The sequence below is a fragment of the Zingiber officinale genome, chromosome 1A (assembly GCF_018446385.1).
Source record: "Zingiber officinale cultivar Zhangliang chromosome 1A, Zo_v1.1, whole genome shotgun sequence".
NCBI classification, from domain to species: domain Eukaryota; kingdom Viridiplantae; phylum Streptophyta; class Magnoliopsida; order Zingiberales; family Zingiberaceae; genus Zingiber; species Zingiber officinale.
Window position 1 is genome coordinate 102,494,434 of NC_055987.1, and position 16,159 is coordinate 102,510,592.

General features: G+C 38.8%; 1 protein-coding gene across 1 annotated transcript; it reads right to left on the minus strand.

Annotated features, from left to right (window-relative positions):
* Positions 1-6,676: 6,676 nt before the first annotated feature.
* LOC122027839 (thioredoxin-like protein HCF164, chloroplastic) lies at positions 6,677-16,147 on the minus strand. The gene is made up of 4 exons (XM_042586854.1): positions 15,865-16,147; positions 15,553-15,774; positions 9,916-10,019; positions 6,677-6,980 (listed from the first exon to the last, which is right to left on the minus strand). Exons 1-4 carry the CDS (start codon positions 16,060-16,062, stop codon positions 6,698-6,700), a joined length of 807 nt encoding a protein of 268 aa, XP_042442788.1. The 5' UTR covers positions 16,063-16,147; the 3' UTR covers positions 6,677-6,697.
* Positions 16,148-16,159: the final 12 nt, after the last annotated feature.

Consider the following 16,159-nt stretch of genomic DNA (forward strand, 5'->3'; position numbering starts at 1 on the left):
TTTACCAGAAAGTTAATTAAACATTTTATTTTAATATTTTGGCTTCCAGGTCGTGGCGAGGCACTATGCCTTCTTGGTTATTGGAGCAACAACTACTTTCTTAGACAAAGCCTCATAAAGAAAAAACTCACTGTTTAATTTTCTCGCTGAAAGCACTAAATCTGATTAAAGGTTCAAATTAAACATGACTTTTAAACCCAATAAAGGTTCCAACCTACTGGATTAACTAAAAATTTCTTGGGGACATACTTTTTTACAATGTTCCTAATTTGTCCCTTATGATATCTAAAATATCAAATTAAATTGTTAAATTTTCTAACATTGGTATTAAATGAGCATGCATAGTTTTTCAAGTTATTTACTTGTACTTTTAAATTATCATTTTCTACTTTTAATTTTTCATTATCTAGTTTAATTATGTAGAATTCTTCTATTGGGCAAGATTTAGCTAATATTATTTTTAAATTCTTAATTTTTTTTTCTAATTTACAGCAATCCTTACTTAATAATTTAACGAATTTAAACAATTTGTCGGGAGGAAGAGATCATACCTGACTTACCTTGTCGATCTCATTATCCGTTTCTCCCCCTGAACTGCTGCTTTCTTCCGACGTGGCTCCCCCTTCATCGATGCTCTCGATGCTCATTTCGGAAGAGCTTGACTCGCAGTCGTCGTCTTGATGACTCACCATTAATGCGAGCCCGGAGAATGCATCAACTTCCGATTCGGACGACGTATCGTCCCACGTCACCTTTAGGGCTTTGCGTTTTTGGACAGGCTTCTTACCTTTATCCTTGTCCTTGTTCTTTAGCTTAGGGAAGCTGTCCTTGACGTGCCCTTCTTCGTTACAGTGGTAGCAGCGGATGATCCTTTTCTTTTTCCCCTGCGGATGGTTAGATTTCTTAGATTTACAAAAATTCTTAAACCATCATTACCATTTCCTCGTCATCGAGAGAAGACTCTGACTCAGGTTCGTCTCTCGATGCTTTGAGGGCGACGTTATGCTTAGGCTCTTTCGTACCTACACGTCTTGACTCATGCACTTCAAATGTCGAAAAAAATTCTTCTAATGTAATTTTCTCTAAATCTTTCGAAATATACAAGACATCTACTAGTGACGCCCATTTTGAATTTCTTGGAAAAGAATTTAACGCGTACCTTAGCGAATCTCGATTACCTACCGTCTCTCCAAGGTTCGAAAGTCCGGTGATGATTTTCTTTATCCTTGAGTGCAGATACGCAACTGTCTTATCTTCCCCAAGTTTCAGGCTGGTGAGCTGGTTGCAGAGTAGATCTTGTTTTGCGAGCTTTGCTTCGGACGTTCTTTCATGCAGCTCAAGGAACTTCTCCCAAAGTTCCTTCGCAGAGTCGTAGTTGCCGATCCGGTTGACTTCTTGTGGCGGAAGAACGGTTAGTAGATGATACTCAGTTTTATCGTTTGCCACGTAGTCGGCCTGCTCCTTTTTCGTCCAGTGGTATTTCTCCTTACCTTCTGGTGCTGTAAAATCAAATTTCATAATTAACATTAAATCGAAATCAGTTTTAAAGAATATCTACATTCGCTTTTTCCAGCTAGCGAATTCCCCTTCGAGCTTCGGCGGGTAGATAGTTGGTTCGGCCATTATCTTTGTTTCGATTACCGGTTAGTCCTCCTGAAGCGCCTTGGCTCTGATACCACTTGTTGGATCGCGACGGTCGATTAGAAGGGAGGTTGAATAGCCTGAAAATAAAAAACAAACCCTTCTCGAACTCTTAAGCTAACACTTGCATAAATTAGCTAAACAGAAAGTAAATCAGAAAAGACGAGACACCGGATTTGACTTGGTTACAACCGGGAAGGTTGTTAATCCAAGGAAGATGATCGTACTAAAAACTCCTTCAGACGAAGAAGCCTCTTACAACAATGAAGCGCAGAAAACAGAAGCTTAACTACAGAGAAAGCGTACAAGTGTAGAAAGAATGAATTGCTTGAGTTGTTTTAGATGAATTGAAGCTTTTGGACCAAGGCTGTATTTATAGCCTTGGGCAGGGCGCCCCGAAGGGGTTCCGGGCACCGCGGGGAGATAAAACTTTATCCTCCAACGTTCAAATCGCGATTGACACGATCTGGTCAAAAAGTCAACTCCGAGCGCTCGGAAGGGTTCCGGGCGCCCCGAACTATTCCGGGCGCCCCGGCTGGAAAAGTCAACCCCGTTGACTTTTTTCAACCCGGGTCTTCTGCTCCGGCTCCATTCGCCTCAGACCGAGTCTTCCGCTCGCTTGGGTGATCTCTGCCATCCGGAATAGGGCTCACCCAAACCCAACTTCTGGTCTTCTCGAGAAGGCTTCCGCTCCGGCTTCTCGTCCCTCGGAATCGCCGCGTACTTCCTTCTCGCCCGCTAGCGTACTCATCCGCAGTCTTCGTCCCTCGGTCGTATCGCGTGCTGACCTTTTCGCTAGCTGCATCTCTTGCTCCTCGAGCAGTCTTCCACTCCGGCTTCTCGTCCTTCGGAACCACCGCATGCATCCTTCTCATCCGCCGGTGTACTCTTCCGTAGCGCCTCGTCCCTCGGACGCACTACGTGTCGTCCTTCTCACTAGCTGCGTCTTCCGCTCGACTACCTGTGTTCCTAAGCTTCTGCACACTTAGACACAAGGTTAAAAACACACAGGACCTAACTTAACTGATTGATCATACCAAAACAACCTTGGGGTTCCAACAGTTGTAGCTTGCACGAGTAGTAGTAGAGACGTGAATGACCGCAGTATGAATGATGAAATTCTTAATCATCTTGGACCCCGAGTCCTTCTTTTATAGGCACCATTCGGTCGACTGAAAACATGTTCAGTCGACTAGACCTATAGGTAGATTATACCAACCATCCGTCGACTAAACCAACCATCCATCAACTGATCCTCTGTGTCTTTCCTTCTTTGCTCTGATTTGATCCTTCCGATCTCTAAATCATAGCATTCGATCGAATGATCCAGCTGATCCGTCGAGTACTGAATCTGAATTCACCTTTTCTATGTTGATTCGATATGATCGTTGTTGTTACCAAAATTGTATTGGTCGACTAATATAAGCTTTCAATCGACCGATAACATTGTGTTTCCATGTTTGCATAGCGTGATCGTATCTATGCCACACTTGCCAGATCGGTCAACTGAACTACTTGTTCGATCAACTAAACCCTCAATCAACTCAACCTTTGTTCAATCTATAAAGCAAAGTTAGTACAATAATAATTGAGTAATGGTCCTACAAAACAAAGTTAGGCGGATGTATAAATGCATATATGAGACAATTAAGACTGTCTTGATCTCAACTTAGGAACCTTTATTAGTTTTTTCAATTGGATTAGCTCCTAAGGTTTGTCCCTACTGGGACACAACCTCACCGCGCTCCCTCTAGGAGCTTACCTCACTCACTTGCCAAACATATAGTCTTTCAAATAAGTTTGGACTTTCTCTACTCAATGTCTAATCGCATGATCCACTAAGACTTTTCCTTCAATATTAAATTAATACAATAGAAATAAAAAATAGTGTTGATAAAATTATACTTAGGTTTACCAAAATCTGCTAGTCCGGTCGACCACGATCACACATGTTTGGAGTTCACTCCTCCAAGGCTTCTCATTACCTAGGGTTACCTCTCACTAGGATTTTTCATTGTCTGGCTTTACTCACCAGGGCTTTCACCAGCTAGCTTCAGTTACAAGGATCTAACTTCACTCATTAGGACTTTTGCTTGGAGTTCACTCTTCCAAGACTTATCATTACCTAGGATTATCTCTCCCTAGGGTTTTCCTCTTGCCAAACATCAGGTTACCTTGGTCTGTTTGGATTTGCTAGTCACTTGGTACACTACTCACCACTTGCAATCACTCGGTAGACTACTCACCACTTGCAGTCACTCGGTAAACTATTCACCACTTACCAGTTATCTGGTCAACCTTGACTTAACTAGACTTTTCACTTGACTAGATCAACCTTGACCAAGTTCCATTAAACATATTATCAAACATCAAAACTTTAGAAATCGATTGCACCAATAGATGATACATCAAAGAAATACCTTTTTGATATGCTTATTAGCATATAAAGAAAATTAAACTTGATGTAAATGACATAGGCGGACAAGGATATGATAATGAGGCTAATATGAAAGGTAAACAATAAGACGTATAAAAGAGATTATTAAATATAAATTCTACCATTTTTTATAAATCATGTGGTTATCATAGTCTCAATTTAGTACTATATGAAATGACTAATTCTTGTCCTAATGCTATAATATTTTTTGATGTGATACAACGTATTTATTCATTATTTTCTTCTATAAATAGATGAAATTTTTTGCAAGACCAAGTTTTTAATTTAACTTTTAAACCATTATCACAAACACATTAGAGAAGTCATCTTAAAAGTATTAAAGTAATAAAAGATTAAGCTTTATAAATAAAAGAAGTTTTATGTAAACTTGTAGAAACTAGTGATGATTCTAAAACAAAAGGTGAAACAAATTCTTTAGCATCATATGAGTTTAAAAATTTTAAACTTTATTAGGTACAGTTATTTGATATTGATCCTGTCCGAACGCTGACTCAACGGACGCTGGGCACGTGGCGCTCTCCGGCTGCCGACGTGGGTCTTCGACTGGTGGCACGAACCTCCGGCGAACCTGCACAGAAGTCGGGCCGGGAAGGGGTTCCCGGCGGTGACCCTCCGACGCTCAAGTCAGGCAAGCTAGCAGTGAAAAAAGTGGCTCCCAAAATATTAGAACGCGTACCTCCGGCGAAGGATGAGGGCCTTTATATAGGGCAGCGGAGAAACGAGTGTACACATACCGAGGTGTACACGTGTCCGTGGCCCATACCCCAGTAAGGGCTTGTCAGTGAGCTTACCTGACCCATACTGCTACAGTCCAAGCATGTCCTCGATGGGACAGCGGAAACCCGTCATAAGATTTAGAGTATGGCTTACATGTGGAACATACACGCTGTCAGAAAAAGATGTCACTTGTCCTTTTGCCCTTACTCCTTAGAAGGCGTCCGGCCGGCCAGCTCCCGTGATATCCAGCCGGACGTATACGATGGTTTACTTAGGGAGATTCTCAATCACGTGCTTTGTGGAGACTATTAGCAGTATGCTACCTTATGGCTTTGGCCGAGCGTGCAGTCCGCTCGGCCCTGCGATCTTGTCCGCTGAGCGCCGGAACCCGGCCGGCCGAACCCACCCTTCTCCGGCCGGCCACCTGCCACTTTGACTTCCACGTGGCGCTGACTCCACCGGACGGGGGTCCCCTGTTCTTATAATCGGATCAGATATGATATATTATTTACAATTAATACTATTAATAAATTTTTACAATATAAAGATATGAACATTGCTATTGCGTTAGATAAGTTAAAAGGTCTTGTTTCCTTTTTTTAATGATTATAGAGAAAAATGGATTCATATCATTTTTATTAAAGAGATTGCAAATGAAATGAATATAGAACTAAAATTTTATAAAAAAAACATATAATTAGAAGAAATAAACGATTTGATAAGAATAAAATTAATGAGGTGAAACTTTTAACTGAAGAATCTTTTAAAATTAATTACTTTAATTATATTATTGACTATATTATTTCTTCTTTTCAGAGTAGATTTGAACAATTTAAAATATATGAAGATAATTTAATTTTTTATATAATGTAGAAAAGTTAAAATTATTTAATGATGACTTTTTTAAAAATAAAATATTTAAATCTTGAAAACTTTTTAACACATGTCATGTTATTTGATATTGACAGTTTAAATTTATTTTTAGAATTAAAAATTTTAAAAGAAATAATAAACCCAAATTAAAAATCACTCTTGAAATCATATTAAACCTTATAAAATATTATTGATCATACCTAGTAATATACGTTTAGTAGAAAGAAATTTTTTAAAATTAAAATTAATAAAATCTTATTTACGTTCAACAATATCTCAAGAAATATTAAATAATTTAATAATTTTATCAATTGAAAAAAAATATTATCAAAACTATTTTCGGTTCCGTTCCCTAAAAGAACATTTGCGTTGTGCCTAACCACACAACAAGACGCTACTAAATAGACGGGTCGAAAATAATGCATCAATTATTGTGCAAAAAAGGCGGATCCCGCCGCCCAGCGGCCCCCTAGGCCTGGTCCCACAGAGATCCTAGGAGGAGGTAAATCAGCGGTGAATGCTGGCCCGAGTAAAATGTGATGTCTCCGGAATTTAACATAGCCGGCCCAGATTACACAATGTAGCATTTACGCACTCGAGTGGTATTCAGTTCTTCCTTTAATGGATTCATTTAATTGATTACCAAATTCTGAATTCCAGTAGCTTTAAGCCATTTATCTGTTTAAGCTGCAAGAAAACGAAGTTCTGAACTTTGTAGGTCTTATCACACAGTATTTATCTGGTAGGTGATCGATCAACAATAACTAATATATATATTACAAAACCAAATTTTGCATGGATCATAAAGCATACCTTTCTGCACCAAGAAATGATGACTGCAGATTAGATTGTGTGGTTTTTAAGCTTCAGCACCTGCTGGAAAGGATAGCCCAAAATCAGATGGTTGTAGAACAGTATTTAGCATTACATAAAGGTATAGAGCAAGAGCATACTCGTCTATTGTGATACTTCAGTTTGGTTCTTAGCATACTTGTAGGAAACTCGGACTTAACCATGGCTTCTGGGATCAGCAACTTGATGCACCTTTCTGGCTTCAGCATTAGAGAACTGGCCCACGACTTGGGCATGGGGTATCGTTGGTTCACCATTTGAGAGCGCGATGACATTTTCGAGAAAGTATTTCTTTGGGAGTCTGCCTACAATGTTTCCCTCCTCGTTGCCATCCTTGTCCAAGAAAGCAAAATGGGGGATGCCTTCCACTCCGAACTCATCAAGCTCTTGCTCCCACTTCGTGTTGTCAACATTTAACATGACAAAATTTACTCGATCTCTGGAAGAAGAGAACCTTGTTATGATTCGTTAAAGCAGGGATAGAAGACAAGTATATAATTTCTACCGAGCATAATATTTACTAGTAATAAAAAGGTGCATTGTATCAATAAGGATTAGGATCATTCAGCTAATAGGATGCTTCCATTTGTATGACATGATTTTGGAATTTTAGGAAGAAAGCATGAAGTACTTCAGACAAAATAATTTATAGATATACCTTGATGAATACAACAAACCTCAAAAAACTTAAAAGACAACATATCATGGGCATTTATTAGTTCACTGTATTGCACAATTACAATGTGGACTATTGTCATTATATCAATGGTGTACGAAGGCACAAGAAGTTTAGGGGGCGTTTGGTTCTTTTCTAGGAATAGGATTCGGAATGGGAATCATTGTATTGTGGAATGGGAATGGGTATGAACATGGATATCACTCTTAAAAGCAATGTTTGATTAGTTGTATATCTTCTATCGAAATAAATCAAAGTTTCCTTTTTTACCCTTAAAGGAAAATAAGAGAAAAAAATAGATATGAGAGAAAGATGAATATGAGAGAAAAATATGATGAAAGAATATGATGAGAGAGAAAGTATTATGAGAGAGAAAGTGTGATAAGAAAGAATGAAGAGAGAGAAAGTGTGATGAGAGAAAATGAAAAAAGAGAGTGTAATTGGAGAGAGCATGATGAGAGAAAATATGATGTGAGAGAAAGTATGATAAGAGAGGATGAAGAGAGAGAAAATATAGTGAGAAAAAATGAGGAGAGAGAATGTCATGAGAGATTGAGAAGAGAGAAAGTATGGTGAGAGAAAAAGAGAACAGTGAATATTGCAGCAAAAAAAAAAAGGCGAAGCCCTCGCCCCCAGGGCCCCCACTGACCGGACCCACGGCCATCGTGAGGGAGGTAAATCGTAGCACCCGAGCTAATATGGGACGGACCGGGTGGGATACAGGGATAGGGGATTTATTCCCCCGCTGCCACTGAGTTTCGACCCGGCGGCCTCATTGCAGCAACTCCCGTCCCATACCGAAAAAGAGAACAGTGAATATGATGGGAGAGATTGAGGAGAGAGAAAGTATGATGAAAGAGAAAGTGTGTTGAGGAAAAAAGAAGTGTGATAAGAGAGATTGAGGAGAGAGAAAATATGATGAGAGAGAAAGTGTGATGAGAGAGAAAGTGTGTTGAGGAAAAAAGGAGTAAGTGTGATAAGAGAGATTGAGGAGAGAGAAAGTATGATGAGAGAGAAAGTGTGATGAGAAAAAAGAGAAAAGAGAGTGTGATGGGAGAGATTGAGGAGAGAGAAAGTGTGATGAGGAAAAAAAAGAAGGAAGAGAGTGCGATGGAAGAGAATGAGGAGAGAGAAAGTATGATGAGAGAGAAAGTGTAATGAGAAAAAAAGAGAAAAGAGAGTGTGATAGGAGAGATTAAGGAGAGAGAAAGTGTGTGATAAAATGATGAGAGAGAAAATATAATGAGAGAGAATAAGGAGAGATAAGTGATATGAAAGAAAAAATAAATAAATATATTTTGATATTTAATATTAATGAAGAAAATTTTAGTTTTAAGTCAAGGGTATTTTTGGAATAAGGGAATATTTTGATTGATGAAAATAGGATAATGGCTCATTAAAGGGGAGGTACATGGGAATGAGTTATTACCCAATTTCAAGGATTCATTCCCTTATTTGTATTCTTATTCCTATAATCCAAACATTAATAATGAGAATCAATGATTCTTATTCCCATTCCTCACTCCTATTACCCTAAACCAAACGCCCCCTTAATTCCTTATTTGCATGTATAGAAGATATTTAACTAGACTAAGTCAGATGCCCATGCCAGACTCTGCTAGAAATGTTGTAGTTCCAAAATTAGTTCAGGACTTTGAATGCAAATAGACATTGGTGCAATGGTGTCTGTTGTAACTCGTTAACTTTAGATTGTAATGTGGCATTTGATTGGAGGCAAACTAAATGTGATAAAAGATCAGATAATAATAATAATGTAATAAATCTTACTTCCAATTGATATCTTTTAAAACCTACCATAATTGCAAAATCTTCAACAACTCATTTTATTATCTTTTATTCTCATTTTCTTTAATTTCATCTTTGCTCCACTTCCACTCTTGTCTTCTGTTAGAGAATAAAATTGTCAGCATAAAACTAGGATCCACATGAAAGGAAAAAAAAAAACAATCCTGGAAATAGATGAAGGGACAGCAAACCAACAAACACTCAGTAGGGATCCTCTAATCCGCAAATTACGGACCAGGGGATGGTCCACTGATGTGGACCCTTGATTTGAATGGACCCCACCTATTTAAAAATGAGGTCCATCTAAATCAAAGGTCCTCGTGTAATGGACCATCCCCTAGTCCACAATTTGCGGACCAGAGGATCTGCCCGAGAAGTTGTCGAAGAAAAATGAAACTTTATAGACACACTTGCTGAAACATTTATATAACTAGGAGAAAGTGCATAATTGACTCTTAGAAATAATTTTGTATGAATATAAAATACAAATCTCACCAAAACAACAAGAAGGATGAGGAGGAGAAGGAGAAGGAGAAGAGAATAAATTGTGTAATCGACTAGTTGGAATAACTTTATGGAATGCTACTCAATAACTTTGATACTTGGACTCTTCACCTAACCCCATTGTATCCGTGTATTGTGTAAGATACCCGCAATCAATCACTCCAATACTTGACTCTCTGACTAGGGTATTGGCGCCTCCTTTAAGCTAAATGTACAGCATCCCTAGTGAGATATAAGTCATAAGATGTTGAAGTGAATTTTTATTTCGTTTAATTTTACCCATTTATGAATCCAACGCTGATTGATTTGACTTTGATTAACTATATAATCTACAGGTTGTCTCATTATAAATTCTACAGAAAGACAGTATGTAGATATCAAAAAGAACCTGTACTGCTGCTCTACTTGAAATATTTGAGGAGCTAACTCTCGACAAACTTCACACCAATCTGCATAAAACTCCAGAACAGTGGGTTTTCCGTTCGTAAGAGCCTGCAAAGCGGTAATTCCTCATATGATGTAAGGGCACAAATAATGTGCAGGATATTTAGTGTAAATAAACCAGATATATAAGAAGCGTTAACAATCGTAGATGGCTATCAGTACAACTCTATTGACATTTCAGATCCTCAACTTTTGGATATTCATGCTACCAAGCAAAATCTCTTTCTTTTCTTATCTTTTTTTTTTTCTTTTGCTGAAAGGTAAACAAGGTCATGTGGTTCCATTCATTAAATGGTCAAATTCAGCATCAGTTTCCAACTTTTGTCAGGGCAAGTGATATGTGATTATAGATGTGATCGGCGACTTCAGTAAAGCACCTATATAACAATAGTTCAAGGCATAACTGTATACTTTCCATGTGATCACAATTCTTACACATGTAATAACTTGCATGCACAGTGAGAAGGTATGTATCTTTTCCTAAATGACAGTGATATTTTTGATGGTTACAACATCTGCTGAATAGATTGAAAGAAAAGACCTGGTGATTGGCATTACGCAACAATCACATTCTAGAAGAGGATGTAACAGTGAGAAGGTTAGTCAAAAACAAAACCGGCATTTAGGAGGGGAAATATTCCATTATAACTGCTATAGTTTTCAAGGTGAAAACTGAGCCCATTTTAATCTCTCATAAACATAGATCTCACAGCTATGTTCAATGTTGACACTAGATGCTTATCCAGAACTCATTCATGCATCTTTCCCAGATATATAACAACCCACAATATTCAGTTTGATCAGGAAATCCTAGCAGGTCTTTCCCAGATATATAACAGCCCACAATATTCAGTTTGATCACATAACAGGAAATCCTAGGTCTTTCCTAGATATATAACAGCCCATAATATTCAGTTTGATCACATAACAGGAAATCCTAACAGGTCTGTGCTTGCAACATAGGTATCTTGAGGTGGCTGTGGTAGAAGCATGAAGAAAGTGACTGTGTTTTGTCTTGGTAATGTGTAGACTGTAGAACCAACTGTAGTAATCTTACGTCAACTGAAATTAAAAGATAAGCAGAGAAAGACAGGAATCACTGTCCTAAAATGTTCCAAGTAGAAATTTAATGAAAAAAAACAGACTGAACTGTAATAAATGGTGGGGCTGGCAATTCACAGATTCATTCTCAAGAAATTACCAGTATAAGGAATTGTCAAAAATGACGATGGTAATGGTTGGCATGTCTTTTGCTAAACGAGTGAAAATATACATGAAGGAGATTGCATAATCTAGAAATAGAGATCAGCTAAAAGAGCAATCACAGTGTTCAATCTAATGACAAAGGTAAATGTAAAGAGCAAAATGTTGTGGATGAACTTGACAACGGAATCCTTAAGAAGATGGCTTAGAAATAGTTAAATGCACATATTGTCTTAACTCAATCTAACCTTAAGTTACAATTATGATTTTTTCCTTTTCAACTGTTAATAGGATATATATGCAATTCAAAGCTTGAAAACACATAAATTTTTTAGACAAACAGAATCTGTAACAAGAAACAAATGATTCATTGACATGCATAAAGCATTTGTATTACAAATCTCATTTGCTTCTATCGATAAAAGAATAAGAAAAAGTAGAAAAAAGACTGAGCTTTTCCTGTGTTGATGATAGAATTCATACACTTTATTAATAATAATATGTGATATATAAATACCATTACAAAGTGAAAAATAGGAAAACACATAAATAGGAAAACATATAAAATACTATAAAACAAATAAGTATTTCCTAATAATAATTATTCTCTAATAATTAGGAAACAAATAAGTATTTCCTAATAATAATTATTCTCTAATAACTAGAAAGCAAATAAGTATTTACTAATAATAATTATTTCCAAATACGCCCTCTCAAGATGGTGTCCCAGAAATGACACTAATCTTGTTGCAAATAGAAAACAGCCGAGGTCGAGAAAATGACTTGGTAAGTGCATCAGCTAACTGATCCTCAACAGGAATATGAGTAACTCGTAGTTCGGAGGCATGCACCAGATCACGAACAAAGTGATAGTCAATAGCCAGATGTTTCATCCGAGAGTGAAAAACAGGATTAGCTGAAAGATAGGTGGCACCCAAATTATCAGTGAAGAACAAAGCAGGCGTGGTAACCGGAAGGAGCAGGTCTATCAAAAGTGACTTAATCCATTGAATCTCAAATGCCGCAGAGGCAATGACGCGATATTCAGCCTCAGTTGAAAGCGCACAACTGTGCGCTGTTTGGTAGATTTCCAGGAAACCGAATTAACACCAAGAAAAATAATAAATGTACCCGTAAAACACCGATCATCTAGATCTCCTGCCCAATCCGCATCGAAGAAACCATGAAGAGTAAGAGGTGTATCCGCAAGAAGACGAATGTCAAGATCCCTAGTACCATTAAGATATTGAAGTAGATGCTTCACATCATCCCAATGCGTCTCTGAAGGAGCATGCATAAACTGTGAGAGCTTATTGACCGCAAAGGAAATATCAGGATGAGTCATACGGAGATGTTGTAAGCTCCCAACCATTTGTCGGAACTTAATCGCATCAAAAAACGAAGACCCATCATATAAAGTAAGACGAGAGCCAACAACAATAGGAGTGGAGACAGGCTTGGAGTCAAGCATATGGTGTTTGGAGAGTAGATCAATGACATACTTTTGCTGAGACAAGAGAAGACCATTTGAGGTTGGGTGAACCTCAACACCGCAGAAGAGGGAAAGAGCCCCAAAATCTTTAATCACAAATTTTGCATGAAGTTTACATACTATGACGTCAACAGAAGAAACATCACTCCCTGTAATGATTAGATCATCAACATATACAAGGAAATAGATAAGAGTACCATCCCGAAAATAAACAAATAAAGAGGTGTCAGCCTGACATGCGACAAAGACAAGAGAGACCAAGAAAGCGTGAAGCTCCAAATACCAAGCGCGCGAGCCTGCTTCAGGCCATAAAGTGCCTTATGCAAACGACGCACATGATCCGGATACTTAGCACTGCGCATACCCGAAGGTTGCACCATATAAACCTCCTCTTCAAGGCGACCATTAAGAAACGCATTGTTGACATCAAGTTGGCGAAGACACTACCCCGATTCACAACCAGACTAAGAACAATGTGCATTGTTACTGGATTAATAACAAGGCTGAATGTATCATGAAAGTCAACACCAAGACGCTGATAAAAACCCTTGGCAACAAGGCGAGATCAATTGAGACATCAGAATTACACTTAATGTGAAACACCCACCTGTTACCCACAAGATTTTGGTCTGGCAAAGGCGGGACAAGAGTCCAAGTCTGATTACGGAGAAGAGCATCATACTCTTCGTGCATGGCCTGTACCCAATTCGGATTTTTGAGCACCTGTATGACAGAGGAGGGTTCACAGGGTTGTGGAAGGCTACTATGAAGAAGATACTTTGGATTGGGTTAGTATATGACATTTTTGGATCGAGTTTGTATGGGATGTTGGTCTTGAGAAGTGAGAGGGGGATAGAGAGGCGATGGGCTAGAGGGTCTGTCGCCACTAGGCAGCGTGGAGACCCAACAACAAGAGGCGGTGACGACAACAGTGAAGAAATCGGTTGCAAGGGGCTACGACAAGTGGCAGGTTGTGGAATCGGTGCCAGAGGGTCCCACGAGAGGACTGGTGCAACAGAGAGCTCAGAATCAATGTCTATTACTGTGGAATTTAAGGAGAAGGTGATAGCAAATGGAAAAATATGCTCCACAAACTTAACATGACGAGATACAAAAACTCTTTTGAGAGTGACATCATAGCACAGGAAAGCACTCTGGGTGAGAGAATAGTCAAGGAAGACACAAGAGGTTGACTTGGGATCAAGCTTGTGGTGAGAGTAGGGGCGTAGCCACGGAAAGCATAGACACCCAAAAACGCGAAGCTTAGAAAGATTAGGAACGGTGGTGAACAATTTTTCAAAAGAGGACATGTGGGAAAGACCGACCTTAGGCATATGCGGTTAATCAAATAGACTGCCGCAGTAAAGACATAAGTCCAGAAAGTGAGTGGAATAGACGCTTTGCACAATAAAGTGAGATCAGTTTCAACAATATAACGATGACGACGTTCAGAGTATCCATTGTGTTCAGGCGTGTGTGGAGGAGTGATAAGGTGACTGATACCATGAGTAGTAAAAAAGAAGCGAAGAGCTAAGAATTCACCTCCATTGCTGAAGAGTGTTTTAATAGTCATCGAGAATCGATTTTCAACCAAAGTTTTGAATACAATAAAGGTAGAGTATACATCCGATTTTTTGCGTAAGGGATAAAGTCATATATACTTTGTAAAATGAACAACAAAGATAACATAATCCTTGAGTTCATCAAATGATGATATAGGAGATGTCCAAACATCAGAAAAGATAATATCCAAAGGAGCACGAGACGAAATACTAGATTTATGAAAGGGCAATTTATGACTCTTATTAATATTGCACGAAGTGCATGAAAAATTAGACAAAGTATCCGCAGGAAACGAAAGACCCAAGGATAACAAAAGACATTGCAAAACATCTAATGATAGATGACCTAAACGACTATGCCATAAGGAAAAAGATGACGAAACAGACACAGAAAAGGTGGAAGGGGATGATAGCGGAGACGCAAATTTTGGCTAGTAATAGACACCATCTCTATGGACCCCGCTGACCAGTGTCGCTCCCGTACGACAATCCAACACTTAAAAATAGGAATCAAAGAAAAGAAATGTAATAGGATTAGTAGCACAAAGTGCAGCGACAGAAATCAAATTTTTGACATAGATGGCACAAATAAAACATTCGAGAAAACTAAAGCGAAAGATGGAGTGGAGAAAGAGAAAGAACTGTGTAATGGGTAGTCTAGAACCATCACCAGTATTTGTAGACATTATCTACGCAGGGGGCAGGGACGTGAGCCATCAACAAAACCCAGTAAGTCATATCCGAATAGAAGAGACGTGAACTATAAGCGCTAGACAGAGTAATTGGAGGTGGTGAGTTTCAACGGCACTTGAGCATTGACGTTGAGAACTACAAGGGCGGAAGGTGAATCAGGAGTATTTGTGAGAGATAGCCGATGAGTGATGTCGTCGGCGGCATCCATTATAGAAGGCGGCTAGTGGATATTGTGGAGAAAAGAAAAAAAAGATTGTTATTAAGCTTAGCGCTATGATACCATGTTGACGATAGAATTCATACACTTTATTAATGATAATATGTGGTATATAAATATCATTACAAAGTGAAAAATAGGAAAACACATAAAATAGGAAAATATATAAAATACCATAAAACAAATAAGTATTTCCTAATAATAATTATTCTCTAATAATTAGTAAACAAATAAGTATTTCTTAATAATAAATATTCTCTAATAACTAGGAATCAAATAAGTATTTACTAATAATAATTATTTCTTAATATCCTGTACCATTTGATTAAATTTAGTAGGTAATCAAGTAAAATATAAATATGTAGAACAACAAGAAGAAGAACAAGAGTGAAAGAAAAAAAAAATGAGAACTACCTCTTCATACGGTGTGGCGTTAGCAGACAGATCCTTCAAAGAAACACCAAAATCAAGCCTTTTCGATAAGAAAATACCTACGGCTGCAACGCTGGAAGTCAAAGCTATCCGTCTATTTACATTCCTAGTTGGAAATTCTGGCAAATTAACATTCTTGGAACCATCCGAATCCTGGCGGTTCTCTTTGGTTGTCTCGGGCTCCAAAGTACTAGCAACATCATCCTGACGAAACAATAATTGAAAGAAACAGTAACTGCACTCCATCGGCAACCATAACTATCCGCTAAAAGGGAAAAAAATGCGGGAGCTCACCTCGCGAGTGGATTCGACTGGGAGAGGTTCCGCCGGCTCAGATTCGACCACGCACCTCAACCTCGCGCCGCGGCGGGGACCGATGGAGCGCAGGCGAAGGTCGATCCGACAGCGCGGGGGCTCCCAACGAGGGCGGAGAAGAGGGAGAGCAGGGTGGTGGTGAAGGAAACCGGAAGGGCTGGGAGCGAGGCGCGCCATGCCAGCCTTCGTGGATCCGATGGCCCAAGTAGCTGCCCAGTGCCGACACGGCAGCTAAGATCTTTCGCTTGGTGATGGTTAATTTGAAATTTTGCTA

Bases quoted from the DNA above. Each gene is read 5' to 3' on its own strand.
- LOC122027839 (XM_042586854.1), bottom strand. From the start codon at position 16,062: ATGGCGCGCCTCGCTCCCAGCCCTTCCGGTTTCCTTCACCACCACCCT. The intron at 10,020-15,552 runs GTAGTTCTCATT...ACCGCTTTGCAG, and splicing joins ACGCCACACCGTATGAAGAG to GCTCTTACGAACGGAAAACC. The intron at 6,981-9,915 runs GTTCTTTTTGAT...CTCTTCTTCCAG, and splicing joins CAAGTAGAGCAGCAGTACAG to AGATCGAGTAAATTTTGTCA.